Here is a 16,677-nt window from a genome sequence, read left to right on the forward strand (position 1 = left end):
TAATATGCGCTAGCATTTGCTCGACATATACGGAGCACGTCTTACCGGCTGTGGGAATTCTTGGCGCAACCTCTGTCCAAACCTCCCTCACGCCATCTTACTAGGTGCTCCACAGGCAAATGAAGTTGGGAGCAGGGCAATGAACATCCAGACCAGACCGCCAACTTGACAGCCGGTTTTCGTGCTCAGGCGGCATGACGATATTAGCCCCAGCCCGCTCTCTATACTGCGTACCTTGGAGGTGTGATCCCTTCCCTTCCTGCTTTGCCTGGTCGCAAGCGTGAAAGTCTAAAAAGTAGGGTTCCCCAAGAACCAAGGTCCAGATCCTTGGAGATATTTTGTAGATCGTTTCCTATCAGGGTCCACCATTGGCGGCCTCGATCCTGCAATCAATCACGACGCCAACTTTACCGCCTCCGAGTACACTCGGAATCCTTCATGGTTATATCTTGATCAGGATGCCCACCACTTAACCCTGAATGATGTCACGCAGGGGACACATGAGCGACCCTCCACCATTGTGCATGGCCCGGATCCATCTCCATTCCGGCCTGCACAAATCACACGCTGCCACTGGCTGACGTGCCGGTACGACACACCGCGTGACATTGAGCTGCACGCTTCAGCTGTGGAGGCATGCGGACAAGCAGTGGAGATGAAAAAAAGACAATAGAAGAGAAAAAAAATTGAAAGTTGCAGCGAATGGCGTCGATGTTTCCCGTTGCAGAAGGAGCGGGCAACGTGGAACAAAAAGAGTCGGGGAGAACCAGAGCCATTTATGAGCAGATAACAGCTAGAATTCGATGTTTCTTTCTCCTGGAGTCCTGGCTAAATTCGATCGGGTTGAGGCGCGTACCCTGCTGTATCCTTACCTGGTGCGCGGTATTATCAGCCGTGTTGCCTGGCAATCACTTGGTGGCGTCCTGAAGGGAGAAGAGGGTGATAAAGCAAAGCAGCAATCGGGAGAGGATTAATTTTGGTAATAGTTGATGTTAATGCCGATACTAACTCGTTTCACTGATCTTATTGATGCTTCACCATCCTTAAAATCGATGGGTTTATGGACTGGTCGTGCTGTTTGATACTGTCAAAGTTCCTCTGATGCGGGATCAATTGCTCAGTGCTGCTGAGTCAAGCGACGCTGGGACCTCAATTGCAGGGCAGCCAGAATCTTGATCCACTAAAATTGACTCGATGACAATGGCACCTGAAATCTCAAGCCACATCACGAACCAGCTGACGCCGCAACTCAGCTCCAGCTCACTCACAACCGCACACTGCAATGAAGATCCATAAACAGCCTTGAAATTTGATGCCACCCCACATGCATTCCCGCCCACACCCTCACCCCCCTCGAGCTAGACATGTCGGGAAGAGACGACAAGAAGCCCACCGTCCCGAAATTCTCATCCTTCAAGCCTAAACCCGCCGAGCCGACCCCCGCGCCAGCGTCTTCCAAAACCAAAGAGGATGATGTAAAACGGCCTAGCCATCGCCCTAGCAAGCATCACCGCCATCACCACCGTAGCCATCGCCATGGAGACAAAAGGTCGAGAACCACATCAAGGAGCCCGAGTCCTAAGAGGGCCAGGACTAGGGAGAGGTCCGAAGGTCCGACGACCAGGGAGCCGGAAGTGAGACGGAGAGACGATCTTGACGGCGGCCGTTCTCACGCCGCCCAGCAACAACCAACCAAGGACTTGGGTTCGGATTTCTTCATCATCGATAAGCGGGGGGATCCCATGGTTCGGAAATTCGGCGTTGACAGGTACAAGCTGCTACAGTTCCGTCGTCCGAACCGCGAGGCTGTTTTGGGTTCCGACGGGTATCTGTACATTCACCGCGATGGACCTCTTGAGCAGTTTAGCATTCGTCGGCCCGGGGAGTTTTACGGCGTTTCGTTGCGTGATAAGAATGCTTTCAGGACTAGGCTGCGTCAGGTCCAGCCGCGGATGCTCAGGGCGAGTAAGAGAGCGGTGGCTGAGGCTGATGGGCCTAGTGAAGACTTCATTTCTCTTAGGCCTCCGAAGAGGAAGAAGAGAGGTGGGAGAGAATCAGAGGAGGATGAATGCGAACATGGACCCGATTACAGGTCCATAGAAGGGAAAGCGAAGGCCGCTGGCGCATCAGGCGGCGATACCGAATTAGAATCATCAGCCGAGGAGGAGGAGGAGGAGGAGGACACGGTAGTGGAACTTGATCCTCTCAAGGAGAGGTCAATCGAGCTCACTCGTCGAGTAAAGGACAAGCCGGACGACATCCCCGCCTGGATAGAGCTCATAAATCACCAAGACCTTCTCATGAAGGCCGGTGGGAGTGGCCAAGACATCCCAATCGATGAGGTAAAGAGCTTCGCGGAGATCAAACTTTCCATGTACGAAAAAGCATTGGCCCAGGTTAAGAATCCCTTCCAAAAGGAACAGCTACTCGTAGGCCAGGTGCGAGAAGGCGCCAAGGTCTGGGATGTGCCTGTGCAGGATGCGCATTGGAAGAAGATCCAGAAGGAGGTGGATGGCAGCTTTCTGCTCTGGAGATTATATCTCGATTATAAGCTCTCGAACATCGCGTCCTTCCAGTACGGTACGGTCAAGAAGATTTTTCTTGACCGTTTAGCGCTGCTAAGTGGGAAAGTCGCAGAGGAGGTTATAAGGGTTAAACAGAAGGCACTCTACAGCGAGCTCATCTACGTTTTCTTACGAGCTACGAGATTCTTCTATGATTGCGGCTACAGAGAACTGTCTGTGGCAGCTTGGCAGGCGCTCCTCGAGTTGAATCTAAGAGGTCCCGAGTTTCCTAACCCTTCCGGCCCCGTTCCTGAAAGTTTTCAGACATTTTGGGAGTCGGAGGTTCCGAGGCTAGGTGAACCAGATGCCAGGGGATGGAATTATTTCATCACCACGAACGGCGACGACTCGAATGTTCCCGAGCCCGCGGCACCCGACCCTGGTCCACAGGGGACTCCATCCAGAGATGCCTACAAGGCTTGGGCAGTGGAGGAGCTGTACAGATCGAGGAGGTCGAGAATGCCCGCCCGGACGCTAGACGAAGATAATTTGGAGGATCCCTTTAGGCTTATCATGTACTCCGACTTGGAGGGATTACCCTTTATCATCCCTGGTAATCTTCTGGCTGAGCTCAAGGGGGAGCTCCTGGATGCATACCTTACATTTTGCGAGTTTCCGCCCCTCTCGTCCAAGAGAGCTTGGAAGACCGATGCCCATCTCTCACAGAGGGATTTCGCTTTCGAGCACCTGGTATCCCATGCCGAGCCTCGAAAGTACCCCGAGGGAGACGACTCAACTACAAGATCACCGCCAGAATTCCTCAAGAAAGCCATAACGGCGGCAGTCGCACCCAAGCACATTTGCTCGCTTCTTCATTCGTTTAAAGGCGTTAATAAGGACGAGCTCCCGGTTGAGTTTTCGTGGGTACTGTTGACGCTGAAAACGCTCGTGGTGGCGGGCTACGAGGAGTTGGCAGGATATTGTCTGGCACTGGAGTGGATCGCGGACGCAGGCTCGGTTAGAAAAGCCGCGAGAACCCTCATCAAGCAGTATTCACAGAACATCGGGCTTTATAACTTATACGGACTCTTCGAGTGGGCCAACGGCAACTTTGATTTGGCGAAAAAGGTCCTATCCTCAGCCACCCAGCTTAGCCAGCCCACAGGTTTGGAATCCACGCGCCAGCTCTGGTTCACATGGGCTTGGATCGAATTCATGAATGAGGCTGAGACATCTACCGTGTTGAGCCGGTTATGCCTCATCCCTGACGAGGGGGATTCAAATCTTCCTCTAACATTTGTGCTGAAGAAGAAGCAGGAGCTCAGGATGGAATCTGAGAATGCGTTTGTTCGGGATGACATTTATGGGTTCGTCGTCAACGCCAAGCTTCTCGCACTCGCCGAATACCTCTCCTCAGATGCTAGTTCAGAACCAAAGTCTGAGAAACAAGGGAGCATTTCTGCGGCGATGGATATCATCTGGAAGCACTCGGAGAGGCTCCTGATTCATGGCCACGGGGAATGCTCTCAGCATGAAGAGCTCCTCGAGTTCGCCTCGATGCTTTTGTATCGCCACACGACTATGGGGTAAGTTGTTTGACAACTGAGTTTTACTTCTTTACGCTCTTACCTTGGTTTTTATATTCGTCCTCTCCTGCTGACCCGGCCGTTTTTGATTCGTTTTAGGCCATATCGGCGAGTGTATCTTAGCGACCAATTCAGACGGTGCATCCAACTCTTCCCAACCAACGTCAACTTCCTCGCGCTCTTCGACTGGGTCGCCTCTACCCTCCGCATCGACGACGAATTCCGCAACGTTCTCAATGACCAAGTCCTCATTGGAAACCAAGACAGCATAGCTCTCCGCGTGTGCGCCATCACCCACGAACTTGGCGCTAGCGGCTCGACGTACTCTGCGGCAGCCGCCTTTTCACGGGCACTCTTTGACACCAGTGAAGCGGTCGGTTCGTCATCGAGCGCGTGGTTGTGGATGTGCTACGTCCGCTTCTGCCGGGCGCGGGCGGAGGGTTTGCCGAGGGACTCGGCGAAGCGGGCGTATTACCGCGGGGTTGGGCGGTGTCCGTGGGCCAAGGGCCTGGCTATGGAAGTATTTACGACGCTGGTGAGGGGGATGACCTCGGCGGAGCTGAAGGCGGGGTATAGTTCTATGGAGGTGAAGGGGTTGAGGATTCATGTTGGTATGGAGGAGTTTATGGAGAGGAGGAAGGTGGAGAAGGAGAAGGAAAGGGAGAGGCAGAGACACAGGGAGAAGGGCCGTTGAGGGGAAGGAGCGATGATGATCTTAGGAGGCTTGCCTGTGAGCTACAAGCGAATGATACCCGGCAAGTGTAGCACTTAGGAACTGAGTGAAGGTTTAAAACTGAAGATGCTAGATTCCAAAAATCTTCTCAATTTACCACCAGACCTCTCACTCCCTTTCTGGCTGTCCACTTAGTAGTAGCTCGTGTTGGAGATCTCCGAGGCTGACTAAAGTTCGTACCTTCGCAGACTCCCGGTTCCCCTGCCGGTTCCGATGGCCGGCTATGAGCCGGTCGGGCCAAGCTAGAAACCAGGAACGTGTAATTGTGATGGATCTCAGGGCGCACTAGCGTAATGCGAGCACAGCTGGGTCCCTGAATACAATCTCGTAATCGAATGTTCGATATGACACTCCGATTTATCGAGGGGCGAGTAAGATAGTCACGATGTCCGGCCTGGGTTTCAGCCGTGTTAGGGGACCGTTGTCGTACACTCGGACCGATCGGAGACGAGGAACCAACCTCGCATCGAGTTTCTAGAAAAGGTGGATTCGAGATATCGATCATGGACAAAAGGGTGGAGAGATGTTGATGAGGGGTCGGTTCGGAGGCGCATCGGAGAGGGGGCGGCTCTGCGACTGTACATGTACTGCCTATCCTGTCATAGCTGCATGCACTTTGGATTGAAGGATGGTCCCCGTGACAGCGCATGCGGGGACGTACTGGGGGACGTACTCCTCTGACATTCACGTACTGTAATGATACGTTGAGATCTAGACTTGGAGATTGGCACGAAGGATCAGGAACATTGGGACTCGGGTACTTTGTTATTCCTCGTGCTCCCACTGGTCAATTGACATTGGCGATTTGCCATCGAAGGCGAAGGGCTGGACCTAGTACGAAAGTAGTGTCCTCGCGCCCAACCCAGCTGTGTCCACAAAAACTTCCGGAAATGGCAAGAATGTGTCCAGACATGCTTGCACTAGCTGCCAGTAGCTGGTATAATACGGGAGGAGCGCCCGTTTGATAAGCTACAAGCTACAAGGGACAATGTGACAAAGCTACAAAGCTAGTGTACAAAGCTACAAGGCGAAGCTGCTGGGATGATCGAAGTACTCGCGGATTACTGCAAGAACGAATCGACGATGGATCAATCCAGATGGCGTCACACAGACGGAATCAAAAGCCATCAAATGGTTGTAGCTTTGTCTCTTGTAGCTTTGTAGCTCCGGTCAATGCCGCCACAACCCGGACCCCACAGTGCCCCTCACCTGCCCTCAATTGTACCGTACCCCGACCTGACTGAGCTCCGCGGCCGGGGAACGCCTTCCTCGACTCCACGGCCCCTCTCATCACATATCAGACACTTGTTCCCACCCTCATTATCGTGTCAATCCAGCCCACTGTCACCTTACCCCCAACCAGACTGAAAGCTTCTCCTCTCTACTGGTCCCCTTTTGGCTTTTCAGTACCTAATCTGAATTGATCAATTGGGTTGGCTTCTGTGCATGTTTCTCTTCCCCCGGCCTCCGTCGGAAAGCTAGTCCGCATCCTTCGAGACTCTAACCCAGCCGCAACACCACCCAATCCACAACAATTTCGGCTATCAGACTCGGACTACCAGACTCGGATCATAAGGTATCGAACCTTTTTTCTAGAGCCTGGCCCCCCCCCTCTAGCGTCCCGTACCCCTCTTCCCCGAGTAAGTCCGCCGTAGATATCCAAGGGACAGCCACTCAAAAGGGAGCTTGAAGCCTAACGCCCAGCTTAGTATATAAGGTTCCTTTCCTCTCTTCTCCCACCTACACAATGGCTCTCCGCGCGGCGTCCCGTTTCATCTGCCCCTCCAAGATCGCGACCCCCGCTCTAACCCTCCGCCCGCTCCCCGTCATCGCCCGCCAGTCGAGGTTGCTCAGCACTACCGCCGTCACCAGAATGGCTGCCCCATCCAACGCCGCTCCCTTCTACCAGGGCGAGCCCGAGGCGCCGGTCGTCAAGACCGACATTCCCGGGCCCCAGTCGAAGAAGGAGATTGAACAGCTGAACGAGGTCTTTGATACTCGTGCCTTGTCTTTGTTGACGGATTACGACAAGTCTTTTGGCAATTTCATTGCTGATCGTGATGGAAACTTGCTTTTGGACGTGTAAGTTTGTTGACGGGGCCGGCGACCTTGTGGCTTGTTGAAAGGGGAAAAAGAAAGAAGAAAAGAAACGAAAGGAAAACCCATTGACACATGAGCATACAGATACGCCCAGATTGCCTCGATTCCCGTCGGCTACAACAACCCTGCCCTCATCAAGGCCGCCCAGTCCCACGAGGCGATCAACGGTCTCGTCAACCGCCCCGCCCTCGGTACCTTCCCCCCGCACGACTGGGCCCACATCCTCAAGACGGGCATCCTCAAGGTGGCCCCCAAGGGGCTCAACCAAGTCTTCACCGCCATGGCGGGCTCCGACGCCAACGAGACTGCCTACAAGGCCGCCTTCATGTGGCGCCGCGCCCACGAGCGCGGCGGCCACCACGTCGAGTTCACCGAGGAGGAGCTCAACAGCGCCATGCAGAACCAAGCGCCCGGAACCTCCAACCTCTCCATCCTCTCCTTCAAGACGGCCTTCCACGGCCGACTCTTTGGCACGCTGTCGACGACGCGGTCCAAGCCCATCCACAAGGTCGACATCCCCGCCTTCGACTGGCCCCAGGCCACCTTCCCCCAGCTGAAGTACCCGCTCGAGAAGCACGTCGAGGAGAACCGAGCCGCCGAGCAGGCGTCGCTGGACGAGGTTGAACACCTCATCAAGACGTACCATAACCCCCCCGCGGCCGTCATCGTCGAGCCCATCCAATCCGAGGGCGGCGATAATCACGCTTCTCCCGATTTCTTCCGCAAGCTCCGCGCGCTGACGCGCAAGCACAACGTGCTCCTCATCGTCGACGAGGTGCAGACCGGCGTCGGCGCCACGGGCAAGTTCTGGGCCCACGAGCACTGGGACCTCCCCGAGCCCCCGGACATGGTCACCTTCTCCAAGAAGGCCCAGACTGCCGGCTACTACTTCGGCAACCCCGAGCTCCGCCCCAACAAGCCCTACCGCCAGTTCAACACCTGGATGGGCGACCCGGCCCGCGCCATTATCTTCCGCGCCATCATCGAGGAGATCGAGCGTCTCGATCTCGTCGCCCACACCGCCCGCGTCGGCAACTACCTCTACGGCAAGCTCGAGGCTCTAGCCGCCAAGTACCCCGGCCAGTTCGAGAACCTCCGCGGCAAGGACCGCGGCACGTTCATCGCCTTCGATAACCCCAGGCGCGACGAGTTCCTGGTAAGGGCGAAGAAGTTTGGCATTAATATTGGTGGGTCGGGTAAGGAGGCTATTCGGTTGAGGCCGATGTTGACGTTCCAGGAGAGGCATGCGGATTTGCTTGTTGATGCTTTGGAGAAGATTGTTTTGTCTTTCAAGGAGTAATATTTGCGGATGGTGGATATTTTTTTTTTCCCTTGTTGGTTTTCTGGTGGGGGAGGTTGATCGGATAGGTCTGGTCTGGTTTGGGAAGACACGAAAAAGTGCTCTCGAAATAAATAGGTGTTGAAATCCATCGTTTCTAATCTAAAGATTCTTTCTCCCGTATTGAGTCAATATAGATTGTGAATGAACAAGGTACACCAATGCTCTAGATGCCTTGGCAGCTCGCACAATACCCAACATCTCGAAATTTCAATCTCGAGGATTACTCGGAGAACACGGAGAGTGCGCACACAGACGACAACTGGAGAGAAGCAGGCATACACATGTAAGGACCATTCCATCATTACTGAATAGTTTCTTTCCGTTTCTTCTCATCTACTGTACATCTCTATCCTCCATACCGAATCCCACCCATCACCCCCCTTCTCCGCCTCTTATTCCGTACATAGCTACATGTACAATAGTCATACACAAGTGATGGAACAAAAACGCCTACTCCCCCATAGAAAAAAAAAGGAAACATAAAAAGCTCCACTTCACAAAACATAAGAGGGAAAAATCGAAAGAAAACCGTCCCTTCGCTACCTGCGCCTAACATCCGGGGAATAGAGTATCAAAGTTATGTCTTCGCGGCTCGGAACAAACGCCGGGCTTTGCTCGTGAAAAGAGAAATAAAAGGTAGTGTTACAATTCCTGCTCGTCATGCCGTGGCGATCAACATCGCCCTTCAAGTATGGCTGTATCACCTCTGTCTCGCTAGAGATTAAGAAGCAGTATGGCGTACCCAGGTCGGGAAAGAGGTCGTTTCGAGTGTTTTTTGTCGAGGGTTTTCGAGTTCCTTGATAACAGACGACCTGCGCCAGGAGCTCAAGATGGGTTGCGTTTAGAAACGTCGTTCGAAAACATTCAGGGGTATATGCTCGCGTTGCTGTCGTCTCATGTATGTATGTTATCCTCCTCCAATGCGGCTCTGGGCCAAAAAAAGGTGAAATCTTGTAAAGAAGAAGAAGAAGAATTCTCCCTTTCGAATAGACAAATCTTTCGGATGTCGCGTACTTTCTGTGTAGTCGTTACAATGATCTTCGGGCCTCGTCGCAAAACAAAACTGTCGTTGTCGTAAATGCCAAAGAAACCTCTCCCGCCACCCACATTCATCCCATCACGTCCTCACGGGTGTCGCTTTCGCTGCGCTTAACGGACTCGCCCCTTGCTGCGATTGAGTCGTGCTCGGCGGTGGCGGCGTGGTGGCCTGTCTTGCCAGAGTCTGCAACCTGTTGCTCCTGTCCTCGTCCGGTTGCAGCGGCCATTCACGCTGCGGACCGGGTGTACTATCTGGTCTTGGGGTTGACGACATGCTCTGCGCGCCCAGGGCGCTCGCTGCAGCTTCTGACGTGCTCTTCGATAAAGGTGTCAGAGGTGCCGTGTCACCTAGAGGGGGTATGAAGCGGGGATGGGCACATACGTGCTGCTGTTCATCATCCTTGACCGGTGGACCGCGTTTCTGCCCTCTTGGCGCCGATAGGCCCTCGAAATTCGCTCCAGCGGACACACTATAGGCAGGCGAAAGAGTGCGCTGGGTGCTGCTCTCTGCTAACGGCGCAATCGGTGTCGGCGTTGAGAGATGTTGGGACGCAGTCGACGACGGGGGCAGCGGCGCCAGAGGTGGGAGAGACTTCGTGCCGCCAGCCCCAGATCGGTTATGGAGCGTCTTCGGACGAGGCGGTCGGCCGCGACGCCGCTTTGCGGGCGGTTCTGCGGAGAGGGAAGACGCTAGGTTTGGAACGCCGTTAATAGTGGTCGGGGGCCGCGGCTGAATGGGGACATGCTGAGGAGTCGAGCTTCGATTCGGCGGCACTGCTACTCCGGGAGTTACTGCGGATATGGGAGGTAGGGAGGAATCCGTCGGGAATGCTTCTGGTGGTTGCGGCACCGTGGGGAGGGAAGGGTGAGGGGCGAGAGCTGTCGTGGAGGAGGAAGACGGCATCTGTTGGGTCGAGGGCGTTTCTCGCAGAAGGCTCGGTGGGGAGATGGGCGCCCCAAACATGCTCTCCGCAGCTTGAAAGCATTGCTCGAGGTTCCGGCCTGCAACAATATCTCCAGTTAAGACCTACTACTCTCCTTCACTACGAGGTGATGGAAGCAATGAAGACAGAAGAAGGGGTTTTGTCTGACACTTACCCGTTGGGACCTGGATGGAATACCATTTTTGCTCCACGCGATTGGCCTTGACAAACTCTACGAGAGCATGGACATCCACTTTGCTAACCTTGATCATCTCGGCGAGGAGAAATCGCTGTGTAGGAAAGCCAATGAGTCAGAGGAGAAGAGAACTTCAGAAAGGAAGAAACCAGCAAAAACCCTTAAGGCCTAACCTACCTTCTCCTCGTCGGTAAACGGTGATCCCATGGTTCCAGGAACAGGATCCTTATCTGATACTACAACGAAGCCCTTCGTAGTAGTTGACCGGCATGTCTCTGCAATGTGCAGGCATGCCTTGGTTGAGGGGAGTCGGGAGGGTAGTCAGGAAACAAGGGTGGGTTATTTTGTACCTGGATTTACCGTCGTGGACAAAGTCAAGGCAGCAGGCGGGTAACAGTATTCATACGGAAAGGTAATGAAGAGGAAACGTGACAAGGGGTTAAAAAGAAGCGGCGAGGGAGGGGACGAAAGAAACTTTTATGAGGAAGTTACTAGGTAAAGGTTGGAGAAGGGAATGAATGAAGGAGCGTTAAAATTGAAGCGCCCACCACGTCCCGCAACCCTCGCGACTCTCAGTTTAACGCTGGAAGGTGGGGATATCGAGTAGAGGACGAGTCCGTCCGCCCTAGGTGCGAAGCAACGACGCGACGAGAGGGGTGTGGTGGAGATGGAGGGGGGAGGTCAGGCAGGCCAGGTTGAGGTGGTATGCTGGATTTGGCGAACAGATTGAGGCCGCTCGTTTCGGAAATAGTGGGACACAGGCAGAAGGAGAGGCGCAGAACCTGGAACTTAGAAGACGCGCGATAGTGCACTCAAGCGCGCGTCTTTGGGAGAGGTCGCCGGAAGAATGGCCCTGCAAGGGGCCGTGGGAAGCAAAACGGTAGGTTGAGGTTGTCTGGTCCCAATCGTATCATGCACGGCTCGTAGATACTATGCTGGGTCTTCGCCGAGAAGTGAGAAGAAAGGCTCCTTCGGTGGGTAGTAAAGTTCAATCTTCTTTGCCAAGGACAGGGGCGCCACGACGCAGAAGTAGTAGGGATTGGATTGATTCCTTTTCGGCATGCGAAGACGGGGGAGGGTCCAACTCCTGCAAGGGGAGGGGTGGAAGGTATTGAAGAAAGAAAAACGGTGTCCGGGGAATGGGAATGCGCGAATGCGTGGAAGACGAAGGAAAAGGTGGCTGGGAAAAGTTTCAATCTTCAATATCGCGACCTGATGAGAGAGGTAGTCTAAGCTCGCCAGTCACTAGTCAGACAGGGGCCAGGGTAAGCCCGATGCACTATTCCTGTTTTCACCGTTGGGTCTCGGTGAGTGGATGTTGGATGATGAGGGTATGTGCTCAAGCTCTCCTCTCCGTTCTTTGACCGTGGCCAGCGAACCACTCAAGCCTCAAGAAAAGAGGTTGAGCTTCAGGCTTTGGATAGCTTTTTAGTGTGCGGTGCTTGGGAAATTTACCTCTCTGGCTTGATGTGGATTAGCGATGCAGGCAAGGATGACCCTTGGCCGAGACGAGGACCTGTACCAAACGATGACGGGTCATGCATGTACCCGTGTGGTACTGCCTAGTTACTTTGCAGGAGAGATGCACTGATGGAGGCTGCTTGGCGCAGCCAAAATGTTGGTTCGCAAAGCCAAGGAGTAGAACCGACACTATCAACTGGTACGTAAAAGATACCGACGCCAGCCAAACTGCAAGGTATTGAGGTAGCGAGGACTTGGGGGGATCGAAAGTGACCTGAAGTTGTCCTTTCCCACTTGCTTTTTGACTTCGTAGGTCTGCGGCAGTCCAGAGAAAAGGCTGATATACTTTCGAGTCGCAATATATCTATTTCCGTCGATGCTCTAACTGGCGTGGAGCTCATGCGTATAGGAGAGGCGATCTCAAATGTTGGAGAAAGATGTGGGAGATCTGTGAAGAGAAGCCCAGCAAATGCGACAACAAAAATCTCAAGGCATATACTTGGATGGCGGGACGAAAAGCGAGGTTTGAAGATGCGACGAGCCGAGTGACGCTTCAGTGAGGGAGCTCTGCTTGGCGAACCGATCTGCAAGCTGTGACCTCGTCTGTCAAACGAAAAACAAAACCTGGCAATATTGCTTGTGTTGCTGGTACGGACCTTACAAGTAAAGGTCGATCAACCCGTACCACGCGCCCATGCCACCGCAGGTTGCGAAGATGGCGAATTGGCATCGACGATGTGGACACCACGATGCACAAGCAAGCATTGATGGATTGCGTATCAAGAGCGACGTATCCACTCATTATACATTGTTGTTCCGTGGTGTTTCGATGTTTCACCGTTTGAGTGGGATTCTAAGGATTATGTCCTCCCCGTCATTGGCGCTCTGCAATATCGGACGAATGCTGCAGTGACTGCAGGCGTGCATTTGATTAGACCCGACCCAGTTGGCTGCGAGGGTTGGCAATTTCGAGCGCAGAATAGAAATGACAGAAGGGTCCTAGTCCTGTCGCTCGCCCCCATCGATGGTCTTGCTCAGAGGATGGACAGACGCTCCATGCAGGTACCTTGACTGACCAGGGAGGGGCTTGCGTCTCACATGAATTTCTTCAATTGCCAGGCTCCAGGCCGCACCTGCACCTTCAGCAAACATCGCCGGCCAGGGTCGCACCTGCGCTTCTGCGGCCAAGCAAATGCATCCCCGATTCAATCGATTTAGAACATCAATTCGACCCTGCGCAAGTCGGCGCCAATGTCCGCCTATGGATGTCTTGGGATAAACATCAGATCAATGAAACCAGAACTGCTGTGGCCGGATGCAGCTACGCCTGCAACCACGGGATGGCGGCGACGGGACCTTGCCCATGTCGCTAAGTTATGCCGTAGTGTTTAGTACTTCGTGCTAATATGCACCAGACGCATGTCTCTAGCCTCTAGGCTTCAGCGGTCCATAGCCCGTCTCCCGTCTGTCGTAGTCGGTGGGCGAAACAAGCGACCAGCGACCCTGTGCGTGGGCACCTCGCCACGGATATCTCTCTGTAGCCGCCTTTGCAATGCAGCACTGAGACATTGCCACCTTCACGCCCGTCCTCTCCTCCTTCCTCCCAGAACGGTACTTGACGTTGATGGACTCCACCAATGTACGTAAGATCAAGTCCACCAAGGGAAACCCGGGAAAGCACCACTCAATCCATTCAATCCAAAACAGAAAGCGCATCTGTATGTGAACTAGAAAAATCCACAAAAAAAGAAAGGAAGAAGTCATGCGTCTGCTCACGCGCACAGGTGGATGCGATCCGAGGTGTGGCACAGATCCAATCTTTGATCAAGCTGCCCCTCCACACTAAACCTCGACTCGACTTGTACACTCCACCCTGTGAGGCGTCGAAAGGGTAGGGATGAAAGCGGGGGTGGGCGGGTGACAATCGACATTCGTGCGGCTTGTAAGAAGCGCTAGCTTCCACAGGCTTCACCGAATTCTGGCGCCCGCATCCTCTTGCCATCCGAATCGAGCAAGCGGCAGAGCACAGCAGGTTCTGTGCCCCCGTCTGGGGCTAAAGGAGGCGTCGAATTCTCCAGTCTATGGGTTGGGGACGCATGGCTGAATCTCTCCCATTGGTTCATCAACCCGCCTGCTCAGCTGCCATTGCAAGCGGAGATATCCTGCTGACCTGCAACACTCACAAAATGTGTGAGCGTCCGAAGATGGACCAAAAAGGGAAATAAAGAGAAAAATAAAGAGAAGAAACGAAAAAGAGAGAGACACCTTTCAAACTTGCGAGGACGTTTGCCTCCCGTTCAAGTCGTGTCACCCAACCAATCGCTGGGGCCTGGCGAGCCCGGAAGAGACACTTCTGATTGCCCATTGGATACCGCATCCCGGGCAGACTTTTGGCGTTGAAATTTTGTCGGCATAGTCCACTGGAAGTGGCTGACCAGTGCTCTTCAATCATGACCTCAAGACAGCTTCCCACAGCACATACCATGAGTTCGTCACATCTCTGACGGAGAGAGCCGCAATCACATTTTCTCGATTTGCTTTTTGTGGTTCGTTTTGTGATCATCGGGGTTGGTGGAGAATTGGGCCTGATCGAAGGCTGAGGATCAGGATATCAAGACAAGCCACCTCGATGCCACCTGCTTCCATCAGCAGAGTGGCCCATCGACAGCAGCCGTTGCGCTTTTGGTGATATTTAGAGGCGACCGTGGACGCGATTACCCTCACTTCACAGACTTTTATTCATTTCAACCTGGGGGATGTGTCGCGCATGTTCCCTCTTTATACCCTTCTGTCGTCCGAGCCCAATTATGCACTTCTCCCTGGGGAACGCAAGACCTTTAACACGTCATTGACTTGCTTCGCCTTCCCTTCTATTTCAACCGGCCCCGGATTTCCTCTTGGTCCGGGTAGGGAGGATATGCACAATGAGTTGGCATCGTGTTTGCCGGGATCCACCCACGTTTTGGGGTTCCAAGTCCGCCATAGCCAAGTTTCCCGGGTGCGATTGATAATCTGCTATGCCTCCGTCGCCACCATTGTGCCAATCTCTCCTCTAAATAATCGTCGTCCCAACCCCGCGATCTGGGGGCAAATCATTATCGTCCCGACTTGTCTTCTTAATCCGTCCTCGTTCCTTGATCAAGACCCAAGGCTCTCGTCCTCGACGGTGAGAGACAACCCCTCCAATTCAGCAAGGATATTAGTCCGTGTTTCCAATATGAGTCAAATGGGTTGTATGCTTAATACCGTGTTAGCCAGGCGGGGATGCCTGTGTTAGTTTGAGCCCTATTTGGGTAGCTAAGGATGCCCAACGCAACCACACGGCAAGCTGGAAACAAGCGGTGAACAATCGCATTATTTAGAAATTGACGACACTCACTTTGGTAAAACGGGAGTTAGCGAACCCGCAGATGTCCAGAGTTGCAATTCTGGAATTGAAATCGAAATGCGCAACATTATACACCGGTTAGTGCCCCATGTCTTTGCTAGTTGCCTGTCGACTGGAAGTTCAATTCCCAATGCGATTGGATGGTTATGTCAACATGGATTCACATTGTCCTATCAATCCGTGGACGGAGCGTTCCCATCTATTTCCTACTCTATATTTCTATACTATATATAATATGCTCTTTAACCTTACATTTGCAATCCAATCGGCCGTTGCCACCGTTCTCTTCGTTTCCAAGCCTTCGGCTCTTGGATCCTGGGATATTGTAAGCCCTCCAGAGCGCAGTTCGAGTAACACCCACCACGTCGGACTCAAGTGTTTCAGCTCAGTCAACTGTGCGTGTCCGGTGAGACAGAAAACTATGAATCTTTCGAAGCACTCGAAATCGTCGATATTCCCTTCCGAGCTTCTCAACCTGCTCCCTATTTTTATCACACTTCGGAAGGAGCCTTCGTGGCTGCGACAAGGAAACGGTATCCCAGTTAGTGGTGTAAGTTGATTGGCTTGGTTGACCCCAGGTTGAGCAGGGCTAGGGTGTGTGGGGGTTCATATGGGAGCGGGTATTGACGAATTTAAGTGACCTTGTAGATTGTACATTCACCGGCCCCACTTTTCTCACTACGGGAGGGAAGGCTTCACCGAGACTCACCGAAATCTCGAAGAGAGATGATGGTATTCCAGGAAACTGGATTATAATGTTGCCACTAAGTTATACTTGGTACAATCAAATATCATAAACAATCAGACAATGGCGATGTGAGATGTCAAACAGCTGATCACTTCCCCATGATTCTCCTTAGAAGTTGGGACGAAGCAACTCTTCTCACCTTCAAAAGAGAGCGCGAACGTCCTATGTACGAGATATCAAATGCACTTTATCTACTCCTTGGTCCCTAGGGACGCCGTCAAGGTCGAACTAAAGGCTGCTTTGATTAGAGTTTGCCTAAAGTACGCAAGCACAATCCATGAATTGATGGCTTCGACAAACTTAGCGCCTTCCTTAGTTGCTTGGTTTCCACAGGAAGTCCCCCAAAGATAGAAAGCGCTGTTAATGAAGGAAAGCGCAGAGGGACGAACTAACACCCCCAGAAATTGTTATGTCGCCTGTGGATCTCTAGTCAGCATCAAATCGCCCCTTGCCCTGGTCGGCTGGGCTCAGTTATAATCAACGCCGTCCGCACTATCATTACAGTCAATCATCAATTGGCCTGCGGTCTAGGGTCCTTCGATGAAATTGATCGATTTCATGGAATGGCAGACCCTGCTAAACCCTCAAACTCTTCCTAGAATCCCCGCACAGTACCCTGCCCTGTGTGGTTCATCGTCCACGAACATCTCAACTCCCC

General features: G+C 53.1%; 3 protein-coding genes across 3 annotated transcripts; 2 read left to right on the forward strand and 1 right to left on the reverse strand.

Moving 5' to 3' along the window:
- Positions 1–1,364: 1,364 nt before the first annotated feature.
- Positions 1,365–4,784, forward strand: SAPIO_CDS2935 (uncharacterized protein; the record flags this gene model as incomplete). The annotated part of the gene is made up of 2 exons (XM_016785836.1): positions 1,365–4,090; positions 4,190–4,784. 2 exons carry the CDS (start codon positions 1,365–1,367, stop codon positions 4,782–4,784), a joined length of 3,321 nt encoding a protein of 1,106 aa, XP_016644618.1.
- Positions 4,785–6,570: 1,786 nt separating this feature from the next.
- Positions 6,571–8,223, forward strand: SAPIO_CDS2936 (4-aminobutyrate aminotransferase; the record flags this gene model as incomplete). Its single annotated transcript, XM_016785837.1, has 2 exons — positions 6,571–6,905; positions 7,008–8,223. 2 exons carry the CDS (start codon positions 6,571–6,573, stop codon positions 8,221–8,223), a joined length of 1,551 nt encoding a protein of 516 aa, XP_016644619.1.
- A 1,159-nt stretch (positions 8,224–9,382) lies between these two features.
- SAPIO_CDS2937 (uncharacterized protein) lies at positions 9,383–10,629 on the reverse strand (the record flags this gene model as incomplete). The annotated part of the gene is made up of 4 exons (XM_016785838.1): positions 9,383–9,619; positions 9,686–10,305; positions 10,402–10,516; positions 10,600–10,629. The coding sequence occupies 4 exons, from the start codon at positions 10,627–10,629 to the stop codon at positions 9,383–9,385; spliced, it is 1,002 nt and encodes a 333-aa protein (XP_016644620.1).
- Positions 10,630–16,677: the final 6,048 nt, after the last annotated feature.

Source organism: Scedosporium apiospermum (genome assembly GCF_000732125.1).
Source record: "Scedosporium apiospermum strain IHEM 14462 chromosome Unknown SEQ_SAPIO_0087, whole genome shotgun sequence".
NCBI lineage: Eukaryota > Fungi > Ascomycota > Sordariomycetes > Microascales > Microascaceae > Scedosporium > Scedosporium apiospermum.